The sequence below is a fragment of the Tinamus guttatus genome, unplaced genomic scaffold (assembly GCF_059628265.1).
Source record: "Tinamus guttatus ecotype Peru unplaced genomic scaffold, ASM5962826v1 Tinamus_guttatus_pri_ptg000327l, whole genome shotgun sequence".
NCBI classification, from domain to species: domain Eukaryota; kingdom Metazoa; phylum Chordata; class Aves; order Tinamiformes; family Tinamidae; genus Tinamus; species Tinamus guttatus.
Genome location: NW_028288861.1, coordinates 1,219,125 through 1,240,578, shown reverse-complemented (window position 1 = coordinate 1,240,578; position 21,454 = coordinate 1,219,125). Strand labels below are relative to the sequence as shown.

General features: G+C 39.0%; 1 protein-coding gene across 4 annotated transcripts in view; it reads right to left on the bottom strand.

Moving 5' to 3' along the window:
* Nucleotides 1-21,454, bottom strand: part of MEIS2 (Meis homeobox 2) — a 166,042-nt gene that overhangs the window by 114,688 nt on the left and 29,900 nt on the right. For all 4 annotated transcript variants that reach the window (XM_088529253.1, XM_088529252.1, XM_088529255.1 and 1 more), the window contains exon 8: nt 986-1,131. In XM_088529253.1, coding sequence (XP_088385379.1) covers nt 986-1,131 — 146 coding nt within the window. The remainder of the gene's footprint in view (nt 1-985; nt 1,132-21,454) is intronic.

Genomic DNA, 21,454 nt, shown 5'->3' with positions numbered 1-21,454 from the left:
GGGTACCTTGTCCTCAAGTCGTGGCACTGTAACTAACATCAGCTACCTTGGAAATATGAAAAACTTTGGCAGAAGAAGAGGTAGTTAAAAGCACTATTACCATTTTAAGCTTGATTAAGTGAGAAACAACTTCACAATGAGCAGAAGAGGAAAATGAGCTGAAAACTTTACCAGTTTCCATTATTTCCTGCATGAAGTGAACTACAGAGCGTTACTAGTTTTTCTGTAGAATGGTGTTTTGATGCCTAAGTGAAGCTGTAACAGTCAACAGAACACCAACACATAAAACCAATAGCAAACAGGAGGAGGATAGACTCTTAGTAAAAGCACTGCTTTTACACATATTTAATCTCTCTCCCCCAAATGTGAGTATGGCTAGCTTTTAAGATAATGGACTTGCAGAGTAACTAAAAGGTGCTTATTTTCTCTGTTACGCAATTGAAGAATTAGGAAACCTGTAAGCCTTCTATGTTTCACACCAAAAGTAACATATGACAAGTTTGCAAGCTGCTGCTTTGACTTCTCTTGCATCCCACAGTATATGTCAGAATACACAGATTGGGGTTCTCTCTTCTGCCGAATACATATGAGATTTGTGTAAACAGAGGCCAACAATAAAGCATCCAGAAGGCAGAGTTTTATATATGCGAAAGCAAGAAACCCTCCTTTTATCTTTAGGAACATTTTGAATAGTTCATGGCAAAAAATGGTTACTTTATCTGTAGGTGTTGTTCCGTGATAAGACCTTGTACTCTCTCTTCCCCCCTCTCTCTATATATATGGGTTTTTTAGTTGGTTTTTTTTTTTCAGATTTGTCATGATTCCAAGAGCCAGGAGAAAAAAAAAATAGAGAAAAAAAAGCAAGTGATAATTGAGCCTTAATAATCCTCCAGAAAATTATGGGGGCAATTGATTTCTAGTAACAACGAATAAACCTCATTAGGCACATGAATAGAAATCTATTTTGTTTTTGGGCACCACTTACTGTGAGATGCTGGAAAAGCCACGCTCTCATGATATTTGTTGCTACTTTGGGGAAAATGCCTCTTTTCTTCTGTCGTTTTTTGTCCTTGTCTGGGTCATCATCATCCCCTGTACCAGGTGAGGCTACACTGTTGTCTAAACCATCTCCTATAGTGAAGAGAAAAACAGGAGGAAGGGGACATATAATAAACAAAATATAGCAGCCAAAAGTAGCAATAATTTCTAAGATACTACTGCAGCTTTATTTTGATTAGATGATAGAATATCAGGCACATACAGTTTCCCATTAAATACAAATGCTGTTACGGATATGTAAAAATTAGCAGCCATGTCTCTCCAAATACTAATTTTGTGTCTCGCGCATGCATATATCATTAATTCAATTATAATTGTGTTCTCGACATCATGCAATAGCTCTTTGTCAATTATGGGATTCAGTGTGGGAAAACCTGCCACAGGAATACCCATTGTCTGTAAACGCATCCCTACAACCCTTCTGAATACACAGTGTAAGTAATCAGGTGTTCTGTAGTCTATGTATTCCAGGCCCTCTGCATAGGTGGCAGTAACTGTGTTGCTCTTGAGTGCACATAACACACTGTCAGATGAGGCCCTCCCCACAACTACCACCTCCCGACACACACACGCACAAACACGTACACCTAGTGTGACCCTGCGCACAGCATTTGCATGACATAAAAACTTCCACATCTCTGCATCAGTGATTATTATCATTAAAAAAGAAAGATGCACATCAAGGTAGAGCTCTCACTTAATCAGAACTTTCCATCAACATCTTTCTCTTCTGTGCTTTTCCCTGGCATTAATTGTGCATTAGCAAAAATCATTTACTTTTAACAGTCATAGTTATTTTTTCTTGCCCTCCAGCAAAAATGCCTTGAAAGCCTGCCTGGAGGGCATCTAAATTATGTATCTGAAAAACTCTTCTGGCAAGGCATTGCAGGACCCCTACTTTCTTAAAATTCATACGAGCACGTCTTCCTGTTTTTGGGAAGGCATCAATCAAGAGCAGCAATATATGCCATATTCCTACATTAATATTTGAACTAATAACTTTAAAAAAAGGAAAGAAACAAGATCCGACTTGTGGCATAATCAAATGCAAAATAAATGAAGAATACTGGGACAGCACTGAGACTTTATAGATTGCTGTGTTTTCCTTACACATCATTAGCCCGGAGCCACACGAAAGAGGAAAACAGAGAAGTGGAGAGTTTATGCTCCCTGCTGGTGTTTAAGAAGCCGAGGTCCTGGAAGGACATCTGGGAATTGTGCTGAGACGGTGGTTTTTGTAATTTAAGAATAGACATTCATTAGCAGTAAATGCCATAAATCCCATGCTAAGTAAAAACCTTGTCCAAGAAAGCCTAAAACAATAAACTCTGTGCTCAATGTAGCCTGAGCTAGACGCTCCATAGCTTCCTGAGGAATGCTATAGATCCACAAGCTAATTCCTATAGCCTTGTGTAGCTCCGTAGTGCTACTAAACCAAACACGTTCCTGCTATGTGCAGCCCATTTGCTTCCAAACTTGCATTTCAGCTCTACCTGCCCCTCCTGTGGCAGATCACCCCTCTTGCACTGCCTCCCCTCTGCAAAAAACAACCCGCATGGACCAGAGAGCCAGAAAAAGCCACAGCAAAGAGCTGGCAGATTAATTTTATTGACATTTCCATTTTCACTGCAATGTGATACCCTCCATCACATGGAAGAGATGACCCTCACTATTTACAGACTGACAGGCCACTTCATTACAACCACCCTGCCCCAAGGCAGAACAGCTCCTTTCCATCTGCCCAAACACCAGAGCAAGACCCTTAAGTCACTGCTCTCTCCTTCTCATGCCTTTTATTCCTCCTTTTTTTTTTTTGTCTTTTCTTTTTGCTTGTTTCCGTTAAAGACAGGGAGTCAAATCGCAGCAAACTAATCGAAGAGCTCGCAGTAGCCCTATATCCTGCAACCAACTGTTCACTTTTGTGAGATGCTGCTTATTTAGAGAGCTCCTCTGCGTCACCCCCTCCCCCCCATACTCCACCCCATGGCTCTCGCACACGCGCGCGCACACGCGCACACACACACACACACACACTTTCCACTATGCCAAGGAACTGCTGCAAGGCAAATTCTCACAAACACTAATGGCTTCTGACTGCTCCTTGGCAACCCCAGCATTTTAACCTGGGTGGATATGCTCTCCAAAACACAGACACTGGAGCTATCTCATCAGCTGTTCATGTGACACAGATGGAGAGTGGCTATTAGGAGCCAGGCGATGGGCCTTGGGGATCTGAGGTGCTGTACTGTAGCCTCAGGCAATTCTGAAAAGCAGTACCCGGAGATGGGGGGAAAAAAAAATCTGTACTGAAAGTGCAAGTTTGAAGTCAGTCAGTCTGTTTGTCTATCTGTCGGGCGGATAAAGATATCTTTGTCTCTTTATGCAAAACCTGCGCGTGTATGCACAGAATGCACGTAGCCATAAAACTGCCTTTCCGCACCACCTTTTCTCCCTGCGCAAGCCTTGGTTCACTCGACGTATGGACAAATTCCTGCTTCTCTTTATACAGATGCTCTCCTGTTTGTGGTTACGCTTTCACCTAAGCAGGATTCACCTAAATGCTAAAAAAGCGTTTAGACCATTTGGAGAGGTTGTGAATATTGTTGTTTTAAAAAGCTAATAGCAGTCCGGGAGTCCAAATTTATAGTGGGGAAATTAATTGGGAATTGGACAGCCAACTTCCTCTTTCTCACAGCAGCAAAAAAAGGAAGGCTGATTTTCTACTGCTTTGTACTCTGTTGACTCATATACTCTTGTGCAAAGAGTATGAGGGGTTGCAAAACCCTAACCCCGCTCTAGGAAAGTGGAGAAACCGTAAGTGGTGCTGTCCTTATAGAGATGTCGATGACTGCACAAAATCAAGCCAGTAAGGAATTAGGCATTTACCCAACTTCTCTAAGATCATATCAATGCCATATAATCTATATAGTGCCATATAATATAGATTCAATAAAACCTGAAGAAAGTATACAAGAAACTTTGTAAAGTTAACACACATGGGCTTCCTTATAGGCTTGCTTTTCAAAGGGAAGGGTTTGTGGACAAGATTGGAGATGCAAGTCTTATTTACACAGCAGGAAGTTAGTCTTCCATACTAGCTCTGTGTGTAGATGCTGTTAGCATGCGCTGAGGATTTCTTCCTGCAAAGTAAATTATTTTGCCTTGAAAGCAAAGCAGATCACCTCTTATTTAAAACATACTGAGCAAGTAGTGAGGGTTTCCATTTGCGCACTGAAATTTCAGTCTTATCTTACTGCAAACTGACTGCCTTGCTGCTGATCTCAGTGTGTGCACAGCTAAAGACTCTTCAGGAAATAAAGAGTCCAGTCCTACAGAATGCCTGTCCAGTCTTACCAAGGACTTCATACTCCCTGTGTTATTCCACCCCTCATTCTTGGTTATCTTCCTTATAGAGCAAAGAAGAGAAGATGAAGTTTGTGCTGCTTAGAAACAGCTCAAATAGTCTTTTCATCATTTCTGAACAGGATAGAGGACAGATTCACAGTCTAAGCAAAAGGGGCAACTGAAAAGGATATCCCAGTTATGCCAAGGCACAAAAGGCCCAGCTTCGAACTCCAGAAGTAGTTTCTATTACCATCATAACAAATAGAGCAGAAAGAAGAGATTTCTGGAAAAATACATTTTGAGACTCAGTATCTGAGTTTCTTTATCATTGGAGTTCCCCTACAGGTTTATAGTTTGTCTTGCTAAAGGAAAAGAGAAAAGAGCAGGGATATCTAGTGGGAAAGAAAAAGAGGCACTTCACCATTGTACTAAAAATAATGCAACCAATTAAGAAAAGCATGGATTCTGAAAAGGAAAGCTCCAGTGCACATGCTGATTTTAAGTAAACTACTCTCCAATCTTTTTGTCCAGTATTTTGACTGAGTAGAATATGTAGGTCTTCATACAAAACATGGGATACTCTATATGTATGCATATACTTGCAACCTCAGTTATTTGTTTCTGCTTATCACGGGCCCATCTGGAGACCTAAGCATTGTAAACCATTATTAACAAGGAAGTTCAACTGTGTAATAAGATCAATAACACCCCCACCAGAGAAGAACCTTTAAAATCTAGCCAATTACCACTGCCAAAAAAGCTGGGGAAAAAAAAAAAAAAAAAAGAAAAAGAGAGAGAAAGTGCTTGAGTATGTTTTGAAGGTGAGACAGTCTGTGCTGCAAGAACTAATAGAGAGGGAATGCCAGTTCCTGAATCAAAGACCTTCCACTAGAGCTCCTTATCTCCACTCCATCCCCTCACAAGTGTTTAGCCCTAGAGCTTCAGCAGATCATGGCTGTTTGAACGAAGCACTGGTTGTTTTTAAAATCCCATCGTCTGAAAGACCAGGGTTCATGGAAGTTGACTTTGCCTCCTCACACCCCAGATGCAATACTTATCAAGCCCATCTCACTGCCAAGAGAAGCGGCATTAGGCTACATGGTGGATGGCAAGCCTGAGACTCTGAAACACGAGGACTGTTTGAGCAGGCACCTTAGCTGGCAGCAGAAGATATCTAGGCAGGACACAGACTTGCTCGGTGGTCACTTGAGCCCCGCTTGGGGAGGTCCTTGGGTAAGGACCACCCTGCAATCCCTCCCCTTCTGCATCTCCGAGACCTGTCTCATGGTGCCTTGTCCTCTCCAGCTTTCTACAGGCATTTGAGGAGAGGGGAAGTTTGGATGCTTGCACTCAAGGGCAGAGGAAGACTTAACCTATGTAGCACTATAATGTCTCTTACTGAAGAAAGGCTTTATTCTCTGCCCCTTCTCCATGCAGCAGGAAGTTGATAAAGAGCCAGCTCTTTTGCTGCTTTTGCTGCTCTTTTGGAAGACCTTGGGCTTTCTATCAATTGCTTTGGGCCAATAGTGCAAGGATCTGCAAATCTCACAGTCTAGGCACCGATAATTTTTATAAAGCCAAATTGGAAGGAAAAGAAAAGAATATGGGTTGTCTATCGCACCTCACCTAAAAAAAGCTGTTCTCCTCAATTTAATCATATTTTAGTATAGTATCTGAGTCAAGAGCAAGTCCCTATTACATTCTGGAAACATGTGCTAAAGGCTGAAGATGTTGTATATTAGCTGGTATCTAAAATGTATTTACAACAAAAGGGAGAATAAAAACTGTTCATTTTCTGTTTCTAGGTAGGTACCTATTTATGCTCCTTATCGTGTCTTCTTTTGGAAAAAAAACATGTACAAATATTGTATTATTTACTTGCTGACAGGAATGACATTCCTGATGTATTACTCTTATACTCTTACATGCTGTAAAATTGTTGGTTTGAAACTTCAGAAATTATTTGCAGAACTGTAATGTTTCACGTCGTCCTTTTGATTATTTTCTTGTCCAAAATAAGAAAAAGGGCTGATTTCTTTGTGTGCCCTTTGTTGCCGATTTTTAAAGCTCATGTTTATTTGTGAAGTGAACTGAGAGTTCTCAGAGATTAAATTCAAAAGCCAACATATGTTTTTCTAGCTTTTTTTTAGAGAGAAAGCTAATAAACACTGCTTTACATTTTAAGCTCTTTTATATAGCCAGTAGGGTTGTGGTTTATACATTATAATTCAGCATTTTTTCACATCAGGTGAAAATTGTTCCAATGAAGACCAGGGCAGAAGTAAAGAAACCTGCTAATTACTGATCTCTCTTACGTTCCTGCTGTGCTAAACTGTCCGGACATGTTGAAGTGAATTTTTTCTGCGATTTTCAAGTGACTAGTTCATGGCCCACTGCCGTGGAGCACCGGAGAAGGGATGAAATGCTTTAGTTTACATGCAACATTTACTAACTGTGTGGGTTTTCCGACATTAAAGAGGGGACAGTGACCCATGCCACCTTTTTCACACTCAAAAGAGCACTGAAAAAACAGTCTTCATAGGCTTACCTCAGGCTCCTCTGGCCCTTAACACCCTCCCCCCAGGGTAGGAGCAGAAAGAGAAAAAAGAAGGGATTTTATGCTCCTTTCTCTTCAACTTTTCAGGCGATATAAGCAGCATTTAGCAAATTCAGCCTCCAAATGGCTCCAAATGCTCGGAGCTGCAGGGGCTCATCCTTTGTTAGCCTCCCTCTATTTACACAGGATTTACGCAGGCTCTCCACTGAAGAGACCACATGTTTCTGACAGAAAGCACTTCCATTCACACTGCAGCAGGCAACAGGATTGTAACCACCGCAGCTTCACGCTGACCCGAGATTAGGGATTTCAGCAACATTGAGATGGTAACAATCTGCTAACTAACGAAAATTATCCATGGAGAAGTCGGCCGCCTGCTCCCGTGAAAACTACCGCGGCCACGGACCCGCGGTTGCTTAAAAGAACAATTAACGGGTAGCTCTGCTCAGGACCGCGTATGTCCCTCTACAAATACCCTGTGCACACGCAGAAATGTCAGAAGGGAAAAAAAAAAAAATCGGGCTGCAGCTTGGATTAAAACAATTTCACCCACTGGCTGGAGACATAACGTGTAAAAACAGACAGATGGACACATATGTAAATGCGGCTGCATTTGTTTCTCTGGAGCTGGCAAGTTAGTAATAACAGTATAGTTTAATAATTTATTTTCCATGGTATTTTCACACTGGTTAACTGGACAGCGGCAAAGTGCATGTGGAACTTCAGGAACAGAATAACTCCTTCAACGTAGCTGCTGCTGGGGCAATAACTAAGCCAAGCAATAACTAAGACCTTCCCTAGCTCTACCTGCAAGCAGTCAATCCTGGAGCCAAAAATCCATCCACAATTTTTTATTATTATTTTTTTTTTTTTTACTGAGTTTGGTCAGTCAGGGTTTCTACACCAAGATTTTTTTTTCCCCCTAGATTTAGTGTTTGTAACATTGTATTTTTTTCAAAATGCCTAATGCACACACAAGCATAACAAATGCTTCTGGTCAAACCTGGTGCTTTTTGCTCAATAGCCTTTCATAGGGCAAGCAAAAATTAGATGGGAACACAGCACCAGAAGGGACCAGCTAGATCCAATTTCCAAAGATTTTTATTTCATCATTTTAATTCAGTGAATTACTTTGCTTCTGCAGCAAAGGACAAAACAATTTACTTTTGCAGTAGTAACTCATACATGCATCTGATAAGCACATAAAAAGTGTACAGTATATTCTAAAGTTCTCCATAGTATATCATAATAAAGCTCTTCTGGGCACTCTAATGATTCATTTTTAGTGATCTCTCAAATGCCCTTATCCACAGTTAACACTCAGATTTTATTAAGGAAGAAAGCAGGGACAAATGTCCACTTAAGTCCCAGCTCTCAAATTCAACTCTGCTTGCACTGCAGTACCTAAAGCTAAGGCTTTTTTAATGTCCTATTCACCTCCCCTGTGTGGCATTTCTGCTAACACAGAGTTCACAATCTTTCAGCCCCAAACACAGAAGGCTGCTATCTTCAAGTCATCCAAGGAATGTGCCAGATACTATCATCTCCCCTGCAATACAAAGAACCAGAAAGAGGCAGAGACCAAAAGAAGACTGTGCTGATCAGGTTACTGAAGTCCAGAAAGTCTTTCCCAGAATGCTAAATGTTAATCTTTGAACCAGCAAATGTTATAATTAAGATCCTTGTAGTTGGAAGAAATGCTAGCTTGAGAAGTCAAAGGTACAGCATTTGAAGTTGTACTTTTTTGCACATTTATCCTAATCTCACACCCTCATGCTGGCATAACTGCCATCAAACACTTTGTTCTATTCAAGCAAAATTATCATTAATGTCAGTGGCAGTTTTGCCTGAGTAAGGAGTGTAAGACCAGATCCTTGTCTTGTTCAAACAGAATTGCAAGCGCTGCACAATTCCAGAAGAGATGTACTCATTAAAACTTGTGGTTTATGCTGATTTATGATGCTCTTCTGTTTAAAAGTGAAACTCACTGTGTACCTCACTGAGAAAGTGTTCAATGCACTTGTTTCTACATGGTTTTAACTTGGTTTGCCCCCATCTGCCCCTAGCACAAATTGTGAAACTTATGCATAGTTTTTGGCACATAGGCTGAAGGAAAACATTATTAAATTAGGTTAAGTATTTTGTCTGCTTCAGCAGTCACTTTCAACCGTGAGCGTAAAGAGCTGTTATTTTGTTTTAATTTTTCATTGTACTAAACGTTGTCACAAAAAGTGTCCTTATACTGCAGACTAAATGGAGTTCTTTTGAAATCTGCTTTTTACATATTTTTAGAAAAATATTTTTAGCATTCTCATAATAATTCTGTTAAGAATACCAGCTGCAAACTCAGAATCAACAAGTCATTAAGGAAATCAGGCAACCAAGAAGCATTCTTTTCTTTTTCTTTTTTTGTCTATAGCACATTACCTTTAAGAGTATGTTTTCTTTTTTAGTTCCCCATCTCTATCCCTGTTTACATTATCACTATTGCTGTAACTAGGATATTGTTTTTAGTTTCCTCAAGCAGCTCTACAGAAGTTGGTATGCATTAAAAAGCTATATTTGGTTTTAACTTTCATTTCTTATTTCTTATGCAGTTATTTGTTATTCTGTTACTTTTGTCATTAGAATAACGTCAAGGAATATGGGCAAAACAGCTAAACTCAATTAAAATTCTTCCTGTGCTTGAAGTTAGCTAATTAAGTTCAATATTATCTCATCAATATTTAACCTTTAACGTTTTTTCAATTGCTTTCTGTACATAAGGGCAACAGAATGTGAAGAACCTAACAAGTAGATGATCTCTAACATCCTGTACTGCTCTTCTTCGTTAAAATATTAATGTAGTTTCTTTAAGAATAAAATGGCATTTTCTTTCAAAAGGAAAATAACCTTCAGAGCATCTGAATTTTTCTTACAACTGTTACTCAGTTACAAACTCCTAGGTATTTTAATGCCTTCCCTTAAGTGACGTGCAGTTGGACATAACTGCTTGTTTAGGAAACATCTCTTAATCTGGTGTCTATCAGTAAAACAAGAGCCAATGTGCTGTTCAATTACAAACTTCCCTTTTCAAAGTTATTTAGATAAAAAAAAACAGCTGAAATATTGTATAAGAGTACACATTCATAGCAATTTTTAATCATTTCCAAGAAAAGTTGGGACTACAAATGTAACATTTCCTGACACATGCTAACTTAAATGCTTCAGTTATTTAAAAGTATATTTGTTAGACCACAAGTCCAAAATGCAGATTAGTCTATCTGAGGGTAACAAAAAATGGAGAATGGCTGAATACTTTTAAAAAACAAAGATGCTTTAATTAAAAATAAGTGTAAAAATGAACCATAAAGCTTTTCTAAGTGACAAAATGTATACAAATGTGTATCTTACATAAAACACAATAAGAATACCATCTTGATATGCATTCACAGTACCTGAGCAGCATCAAAAAGATGCTTGCTGTGAATGCATAGTTAAAAAGAATTTAAAAAAATACGAAAAAAGTCCAAACTTGGCAAATCTTACATACCATAAGAGCTCCAACACCTATGCACAGTAGGGTAGATTAACCCGCTGGGTGCTGCGGACATATACATGCACCTCCTCCTAAAGTGTTCATTTGGCTGGCAGTCTGGAAAACGCCAGAATGTGGAGAGTTATGCTGGAACACGGACAGTCTGCTTCTGTAGGCTAAAGTTAATCCCACACCTTAAATATATTGTGTTCAGTATCTGGAAACATAGCTAGTACTGGTTGTAAGGAGTATGCTGGCTGGTACCAACGGCTTGATCCAATGGCCATTGGTGAGAGCTATTTCAGCTGACAAACGTGCTTGGGAATGGCCCGTGCTTATTTTCAGTAAATAGTTTTTAAAATTCTCTTCTGAAAAGCCTGATCAGTAAAAGGTAAGCTATATAGAGCTCATCTGCAATATATATAGGATGCTTTAAAAGAAAGGCTTCTGCCATGGCCTTAAACATTTCATCTTATAAGTTCAGCAGATGGCAACAGATTATTAGAGCAAGCATTTAAGAGACTCAGCTGTGGTGAAAGATATATCTAAGGATCTTCAATGCGTCAAACTGAAAAAGGAAGCATGTATACAGACCCAGGGATCCTGTTCAGAACGCTCCATCTGACCAGCAAAAAGAGGTTTTTATGATTTTGGTAAGCCTTACAACCAACTTGCTTTCTCCCATCTTAAGAGTTTACTGCATTGCTTTGGGAAGACGTGGTGACGACCACGGGAAAAAGAAGGGGGGGACCCCAGCCCTCTCCCTCCGCATCCCAACTATCCCATAGGCTACTTTGGACCTGCTTTAAGTGATCCAATGATCTGACAGAACAACATGAAATTTTGGAGAAACCTGGAGAGGAAAAAACAAACAAACCAAAACAAAAACCCAAAAAGATTTTTGACAAAATATTTCCATGAAATGGATTTAGAAAATAGGGAGGTATACCAAATAGCAAAACCACAGGGCACTGACTTGTTACTCCATCTCCTTAAAAGCTCACAGCACAAAGCAAAGAAACACCAGCCCCCACCCTAAGATCTGGGGATCACCTTTCCTGCTCAGAAGCCTGCAACTTCATTTCAAAGTCTTTCACTGTAGCAGAAAAGGTTGCAGAAGACTAATATGCAGTGCCCGTGGAGTCTTCCTAGGCTCATGTCACCAAGTTTTTTGGGTTAGGGTCCGGAACAGTCTCACTAGCCTGCTCCTTTCTCCAGAGGAGAAGGCTGGCTCTGTGTAGAGACCCCAAAGGAAAAGCCAGGCAAGTTAAGAGACTTCTTTTTTTCTTCGGTTGCAGATGAGTAAAACGGAGTTCCCCCCAGGCAGGCTATTCACATAACCCCTTACAGAACTGGCATTTTTGCCATAAGATCAAATTTAGGCCCCACCAATCAAGTCAGTCTAGGTTAAATATGCTGATGCAGCAAATTTCCAGATCTTGATCACACTAGGCAGGGGAGCCATTCTTCCCAGTGATAAAGTTACTGAATACACTCTGGAGGAGATAAAAAAAATTAAGAACCAGCTGACTTTGCACCATTTGAGTGAGATATTCACTGCTGACCCAGAACAACAGAATTGCCATGTTCTGATACCAGCCAGGAATCGCCAGAGACGTGGTCATCTCCAATTCTTTACCATTCACATAGGCAGTTTCTAAACTGGTTAGTGGCAGCAGGCTGGAAACTACAGTGTTTAAAAGCATTGTATATTAGGAGAAACTTTTTGCAGTCCCTCTACTTCTCCCCTCTCCTCTTATAAAACCCTTCATAATTATTGTGAAATGATGCCAACAAGATATAGTCAGAAAAAGCAAATTGGATTTCATCAATTAAGATTTACCTCAAAGACACTAACCCTCCTTTGCAATTTTACAGTTAAGATATTTTTACCTGTATTGTACTAAGTCAGCTTCCCAAACTCATCAGAGTGAGATACTAATTGTGTTGGAACATTATCTAGTACAAGACATTCTATTTCCTTTTCTGTACTGGCTCACAAAGTGACCTTCAGAAGACTTTTAGGGAGAAAGATTTTCAAAAGTGATCAAATAAGTAAGGAACACAACTCGCACTGAAAACTGCTTTAAGAGTAATAGGTAATATTCCCTCTGACCGTGTCTGGTAGATGCTTTTAGATAAGTAAATATTATACATTACTACTTTTAAAGTCAAACATGCCTCTCTTTTTTTCCCAATTAGAGTATGGTAATTGTCTCTACTAGTTCTTCTTCATCTCAAAATGCCTATCTTAAAGGGTTAAAATGCCACAGAACATACTTCCTTTACAACCTTAGGTATACTCAGAAGGCAGCTTCTTGAAAATAAGTATTTGTGACCAAAATAGATATACAAGAACACCTTACTGCTTTTCTCCTTCAGATAGATATTTCTATTTACACTCTCAGGAACAAATGCAAGCCTTGGTGCTGCAAGTTTGGTAAAGAGGTTACACATGTATATGTGTGGTTGATCAAAATTCTGAAGTTTTGACATTTCCATCTAGTCTTTATTCATGCATGATTTCTGCAGCTAGAATGGGAATTTGTCCTGAAAGAGTCCATATTATACCTAAGATTTAGGAGTTTCCTCTTTTTACTCCAAATGAACTCAATAATAAAACATACATTGAACCTTGTCCTTCATCTGCTGTATACTCTATGTTTCCTTCTGCCAGTGTAGATAAGATATAAAAAGCTAAGCAGACAATTTCATTTGGCAGCATTGTAGATGGACACTTTAGCATGTACAACTCCATGGCCCTTTGAAGGATCGGGACCTGTGTTTACAGCCAATTTCTGCAATGAGGACACGTACATAAACATTAACCTTACATGTTTTGATGTGTAATTTCTCTGTAGCTGTCAGAAGTGGGGGAAAGATTTCTGGCATGATGTACAGATCTGGAGTCTTTCTTTCCCCGAAGTTAGAAATACTGTCATTCACAATTCATTTACAAGCACTAATGAAGCTTATTTTTCAACCCCATTTATTGTATTTCTTACGAAATTGATTCCTCTGGATAATGAGAAGAAGCTAAACCATAGAGTTGGGCAGTTGAGTTTTCTCCTCAACCAGTGCTGCTTTCTGATACCCATGATTGCATCTCCCTGATGGGATAAGGTTCAGTAAATAATACAGGCTTGGGCCCTAGCCCTTGATGGTTCACAGACTGAGCACTCCTGAGCAGCACCACCCCATCCATTACTGTGGAATTAGCTGACAATACTACTAGCTGTACCAATAAATAAATAAATAAACTAATTGGTCCCGGAGGATAGCTAGGTGCCTTGGAAGTCTTAAAAAATAATATCTCTCTCTCTTAGTGATTTGCCAGTCTTCCTATGCTCTATCCAGCACATAGGGACTTCTAAATTACATACTATAATTGACATCAAATATCTGTCCCATCAGTGAATATCTTTATTAGCATCAGAATCACTCACAACTAGTGTTCCTCACTGTTATTAAACAGAACTTGTTCTAGGTGTTGCCTTACTAATTAGTCAGGATGAGCCCGAGGAAGAAAATCTGGGTCATGTTAAATTAATTGGAATGAGCATGAAAATTAGCAGAGCAAACTGCATCAATTTTCTATAGAGAGCCTTTCTTCATGTTGAGAATAAAAATGGATATTATGAGGCATTAACCAAACTGCCTTCTGTGACTGCCAAGAGGTGTGTTACAGTAGCCCAAAAATATCATGCTCACAGATTTTCAGAAGTTAATGAGACATTTCCAGGAATGGTAAATACATGGTATTAAAATGGGTGTGCCTCTTATGGGAAAATGCCAAGTCATTTCATGTTTATTCAGGCATAACAAGCTCCTCAAAATGAGCATAATTTAAGAGGTGAATAGTGCAGGGAAGGCTAACATTCAACTCATTTTTCTTAAGAAAGAAAAGATTAAATTGAACAAAAAATGAATTAAGAGGTTTACAAATCAACAAGTCAACCATCAGATTGCAGCCTCTGCTCAGTATATTCTCATCAGCCCTTGCCATGAAGTTTTCAAAAAATGTCCCGAAGGCAGGGAACAAAGCGAGCAGAACTGATTACAGCCACACTCACCGCCTTGCTGTCTAAACTCTGTTTGGCTTCCTAATGAGCTCACTAAAAACCTAATTCATCTCCCATAACCCTTCTCAGCCCTCCTTGAAATTCACCATTATGGAAATTACAGATGAAACATTTACAGGCTGTGTTCAAATTACTGCTTCTTCAACAGGCAGGTCCCTGACCCTCACAATGAGCACAATAGAGGTATGTCCGGCATGAAACCACTCAAGCCGCAGCCTATAGAATAAAGAGGCTCAGGAAGGTTAAGACTTTTTCTCATGGTGACAATGATTTCCGCATTAATGCTTTCAGTTCCATGAATATGGGAATTTCGTGGGTTTGACAGTATATCAAATACAAATTGTAATTCAGAAGGGGAGAAATGAGTTGTACTGATGACAAATAGCTGAAATAGGCTAATGTGAATTCCCAGCCTGTTCATGAGGAAACTCCCTCAGTTCCTCATTACATGAAGTCAAAATGATCCTCACGGCACCTAGCCTGTAACTGGAAGATTACTGAATTGATGGATCCTTAGTTTAAAATGCAGCTGTTTTATTCTGCTTTAGTAATTAATTCTTTTTCCAATACCATATTGATTAAGCGTAGACCCTGATAAAGTTCAAACTGAGAAGAATCTCTAGTGGCTTCCTTAGCTGCTCCAGAGACTCAATGAAAACTTCCTACAATTCCACCTGCATCCTCAGAGTGCTGATCCAATGAACAGAACAGATTTTTTCTCATAAATTAGTTAGGCCATGTGGAGCTGTATTAGCTGATCGTTGCTTTTGTCTCTCTACTTGCTGACTTGCTTTTCACTTTTGCTGTCCTTTGTGCTGTCACACACAAAGTCGGAGTGCAGCTGCCATTCTGAACCCCAACCAAGGTAAAGAACAATTCGTACAAACTATGTTTTCTTCTTTTTGTTTTTTCCCTCTCCTCTCTCCCCTCCTCGTTTTGTACAGCTGCAAGTCCCTGAGCAGTGCCACACTCAATAAGGCCTCCAGGGACCCAACTAGCAGGGAAATCAGTGCTGAAGCACACAGTCATTCTAGGGGACTCAAGCAGTGGCAGGAAAAATAACCTGTTCTCTTCAAGCCCACTCCACCTTTTGGGGTGGAATATTTGCTGCTTTGTTTTTAGTATCCAAAGATTCTCATAGTTCCCGAGTTTTATTTGAAGAAAAATAACGCATACACGTACTACAGCCACCTGCGACAAGAAGCCATCACGTCACCTATGCCAGATGTGATTGACAGCTTGATGGCCGGTGGCAACCCATGAGCACCATTTTATACTCGGCAGTATATTACAAGGAGAAGCATCACTGACATGGTGCTGCTCTGCAAAGGGTCACCTGCATGCGCTGTTTCCAAGAATGCTGGTAGAAAGTGATCTATGGAAATAAATGGTCTGAGGGAATGGCAGGCATATCAGATACCAACAATCCTTGCTTGGGTTTTCTATCAGTCAGTGAGATTATTTAAAGTTAAGGGCCCAATTCTGATCTTTCACCATACCAGGCCACCAACTTAGCCTCTGCTTTCACCTCAAGGTGGAAGCAAGAGGGCCTTTCCCGATCTCTGGGAAAGCCTGATCTCTGGCTCCTCCAAACTGAACGTGCAGGGAGGTGGGCGCGAGGCGGGCAGCCCGCGCGCACGGTGGCCAGGGCAGATAGCCGCATTCCCACCTTGGGAGCATTCTTCTGTGGGGCAAAAGGTCAACCCTCGCAGATGTCCCCAGCAGACACTTGGCTGTCAAAAGGTTGCATCATGTGACGCACGCAGTGGCCGCTCACAATGCGCTGCTCTCATGGAGACACATAAACACGTTGCACTGCTAAATAATTTCCTTGTTAAGAACAACTTGCTTTTTCCCTCCAAGTTTTGCTCAATTATCAAAAAAAGTAAGAAACACCGGAGGAAAAAAAATAAAATCACTTCAAAACCCCCTTCCTGATTCACTGCTTATGTATTCTATTTTCCTTTTCTGTCACATTACTCAGCACAAGAAGATGCTTCTGTTTTATTTCAGATAAAAGAGAAAATAAAAGCACCATATCCCAAATTGTGCAACAGTAAAGCATATAGTTTGGAGACAAAAAGCACACATTTGGTGAAAATGGAAAATAGCGAGCTATTTGTCAGAAAAAAATCACACAGCCAGGAAAAAAAATAATGAAAAAGATTCTCTTCAGTTTTAGTATATCCTATGCTAATTTCTTCCATCTAATAGTATCAAGTAAATATGCACACTGTGTGGACAAGTTCAAAACGGAAAATTGTGTCCTCATGTATCTATCACACATTCAGGTTTGTCTTGTGTGGAATGTTTATTTCTGCAAGAGCCCTTCAAAAATACCAGGTCCTAGTTACCACAGTGTCTCAGTTTTTTAATTTCTGCTGCCTCCAGATGAATAATATAACACAGATTTCTTCTTTGTTGAGGACACTTACTACAAAGCAGCTTGCAGCTATCACATACAATACAAAACAAGTAATTTCTTTCTAGAATGAATTCAAACAAGCTTATCAGGACTGCTTTTCTATTTATAAATTATATATTTAACAGTAAAGACAGACATGGCTGGAATGTTACACAAGGAGAAACATGATTAGAGATATTCCAAATTGTTCTGCCTAATCCTAAGCAATAGAATCTTAAGGGCACTGGGAATTTTTAGAAGAATTAAGCATTATACCTCGTAAAAAGCTCAATTAAATATCCTTAGAAACCAAGCTGCAATTCTCTCAGATCTGTCTGCAATATATAGTCCTTCCAAATGTAGGACTTTGCAAAGGCAAACATCCTTTTTCCTTCCATTCCTGTGACCAATGAACCTATCAAAAGCACACCTTTAAAAACAAAATCTTCAATGATTTCATATTCAAACACTTGGCCATCTTGAATTAATAAGAGTCAATGAAGATACATATTCTTAAAAACAGTTGAAGCTTCATTGGTTTAATCTAGAAACTTTAAAGACCTAAGTTTTATGAGCTGTCTTCAGGGCAGGTATTTCCATGTTCTAAAAAACAGAGCTATGGACGCTTGACTTAAGCACATGCCCTACATTGACATGTTAGTTCCAGCAGGTTTTCTTGGGGCCAAGTTTGTCCATTAATATCTTCGACTCTGAAATACATGCTTATTTGTTTCAGAAGATGTTTTGAGAATAGCATAGGACAGGAGAAAAACAATTTACCCATTTAGTATCTATTCTTAATTCTACACACAGAATCCCCCAATCTCTTCTGGAAAACATGATAAAAGTTTTACTGAAGTTATTTAAGACATAAGGAAATGTATTTGGAGTGCAAAAAATATTTCTCTTATTTGGCCAATCTGATCATTTGCCCAGTCATTTCTACTATCTCTAATATGGCAATCACAGGTCTGGATTTAGCTGTGTGTCCCATCTACATATAGAAAACAGACTCTTACTGTGCAAGTAATGTTAACTGTAGAAGAAAAAAAATGATGAAGAAATTTAAAAAACGTAGATAATAAAACATTATGAAAGCTTTCATTTAGACTGGTCTTTTAAAGACTGTTTGCTAATCTTTTCAACAGAGGATATATAGGGAAAATGAAAATAATCCATAAACAAATTAGGCTTACTAATATCAATCATTCTAAAGAGTCAAAATAATAGTTTGCCCTTAAAAATGCATTACAGGGAAATATAATCAGATTTACACACACACACACTGCTGTCACATTTGTGGGTCAGTTGAGATCGTACATCGCAATTTTCGCAAAATCCACATGCACAAATAACACCTGCAAGAAGTGTGTATCTCAGACTTGGTCTGCTGAGAAGCGAAGTGAATCCCCGCAGCGATGTTTGAAGGTTTAAAAGCTCAGTTTTTTTGTTTCTAAATGCCTATGAAAACATTGCCTATGCTCAGAGGCCTTTTAAAACAAAACCAAAGCTTTTAAAGCTTCAAAAGCAGCCATGGGAATTTGCTCATCAGGAGGGAATCCTAAATGAAGGCCAAGATTCTGCGGATTCCCCTGGACATGACAAAAGCCATGGCCTGTCTGCAGATCCACTGCTTCTTATAACAGATGTGGGCCGATTCAAACAAAACCTAAAAAAAAAAAAAAAATCTCTGTGCATGCCCTAGATTTTACAATTTTTTTTAGGCTCAATCATTTTCAGTTATGTCCAGTTGTTCTTTGCACTACCACTAAAAAAAAACTCCCCCCCACCAAAGAAACACTTTCATGAATTAGTACATTAAATAACAACCCCCAGCCATCGACTAAGAAGGAAAAAAAAAAAAAAAAAAAAGGGGAAACAGAAGCTAAACTGAGAACTTCTGTTGTTAAGACCCTCAAATATATGAGGCAGGAAGGAAACCAAATGACAGCTGCTTTTTAATATATAAGAGCAATGATTTACAGAAGGAAATATTCCAATATGATGTTAAAGGCTAAAGGTTTTTTAAAAAAAATCTTTTTGAACAAAAGTTAATGTTTTCTACCTATAGATTTTTAAAAAAAAAAAAAAAAAAGATATTAAAGGTATTAGGTTAGAAGTTACTAGCAGGTTGTTTAAGGACTGTTATAAATAGGCAGCAAGAAGGTAAAGTTGGAGTAGCACAAGGCTGCTGAATCAGTTATTTAAGGAATAAAAGCTTGGTGTAAGTGAACAGTCCTTCTTCTGCACTTGCAGGCTCTCGCTTTTACTCAACTTTGAGGTGAGCCATGCAAATAAAGATCTGCAGTTCACCTGAATTTGACTATTGCCTTGCTGCCCTCTCTGTAACAAACATTCGTCCTTTCTTTTGGTGCAATAATCTCTTGGCATTCGCACAAGTTACGCCCTGCTCACCTGAAATACCACAGCTAATGAACACAGAGAAGGCATAAGAAAGGAGGGCGTTGCATGGGTTTTGTCTTTAAAAGCAATATCCTTTGCAAATAATCTAAAAGCAAGCGAACAAAGGCCTAACAGACAGCTGTTCTCCAGAAGAAGGGAACAGAGAAAGCATGTACAAGGATTATCTGCTGGACACAGCGCACGGGTGTATGGGGCTCACTGCAGCCTGAGTTCAAAGCAAGGCTCTTGCGTCCAAGAGTACAACGGTGGCAAGCAAAATTAAAAAGGCCACGTTCAAGTGACTCATTCTAGAGCTGGCCTCAGCTGGAGGGTGCTCTTTGCATAGCTTACAAATTATGCACTAGACAAGTTCTCAGTCTCTTAAGAACAACTGAACCTTACAAGGAAATTCTCTAAGGAAGCATGTAAAATGTTTATATGTGAATAAACACAGGGGAAAAAAATACATTTCCACATCCCTAGTAAGAACATCAGCAGCTCCTCTGAGCTCATGTAAGGTAGTCACAGAAAATAATGTGAAAAACAAACTCGGATCTGTATTCCCTGATTATCTTTGTATAATTTATCTTCAGATAAGATATTTTGCTACAGAGGCGCACAAAGACTGAGTCAATTCTGCTTTCAAATATACAGACTGCACTCCCATCAACTCCCACTGAAGTCAGATTTTGACCTATTGTGTACTTTACATTCACATCAGTGTAGTTGGTAAGAATGCAGAAAATTGCTTTAGAAAGATGTAAAATTCTTTACTAGTTCTAAAATAAAAGGACAGCTTATTTCCTTTAAACAAAGCAGATTGATAGCCATTTGGAAGAGCTTAAAGGAGGGTTAATTGGCATACAGTAAATCTGAATTCTGACAGTATGGGCTTCTAGCTAAAATGACATTCTCTTTGGTGGTCCTAGGACTGTAGGATTAGTTTACAAGAAAGCAGAGAAGGGCTTGAAACCAAACCCAGAATGTCACTGATGAATTGCCAGATTAGAAGGTCTTGACTATGAAACATATTCCTGCCCAAATTCATATTCAGAAGGCAAAACAAAACAAAAAAGGGCAAATCTGTAGTTGAGGCTGAGTTATAGATTAATAGTGAGAATGAAAGATCTAAAAAATTAATAAAGCCTCTCTTTCATAAAAGCTTGCTCATAGATGGAACTTTATGCCAAAGTAGTCTCAAAGCTGGGAATATGAACTGCTAATAAGATCCAACCCAGGAAAATAATTAGGATAACCAATTCACAACTAAACAAAAGTGTTTCATCTATCATTGCAGATATAAACTACAGAAGATTTTCTGAAAATGGATAAGGTAGGATGCATTTCATTCTTCAGAGGGGTGAGAAAGAAGGAGGAAAAAAAAGGGGGCAAAAAGAACAAAAAGTCAACATAAAATAACAGCCACACAGACCGTGGTTAGCTACCAACTATGTCTAACTGAATTAAAGAAGTTAGCGAACTTCAGGAAGGTTCAGAGACGATCTCTTCAATGCACTGAAAGCAAACAGTAAAGTAATTAAAACCTCAGAAACATTCAGCACCAAGATATTTTTATTATCTCTTTTCCACTGGAAGCTCCAGTATTACTACTTTTGAACTGGTACTGCAGTCATCTTTGTCTTTTAAAATCCTTGAATGCAAAGGGACAGAAAACCTAAAGGTAGCAAGTCAGCTGAGACACTGGACTGATCAGTCTATTCTTGCTTCCATTAAATAAATTAAATATAACTATATGCATTAAACATTTTGGCTTTGGTTCCAAATCTAAAGTTAATATGCAATACCTATGGCATTTAATATTTTACACAAAATAGATAAAACACTGTTGAACAAAAATAATACTATTAAATAAATGATCTAATGTATTAAATATACTCATCTAGAAAAATATGTGCAATTTTGCACACGTTTCGAAATACTGAACCAGGAAGTTGCTACTACTCAAAAACATGTTCACATGGTAGTGCATGTTTGCAAAGAAAGAATATCTGAATATACCCAATAAAACATAAAAGTGTTCAGAGCACATAAAATCTAATTAAAGATTTAATAAGTTAAATCAGTCA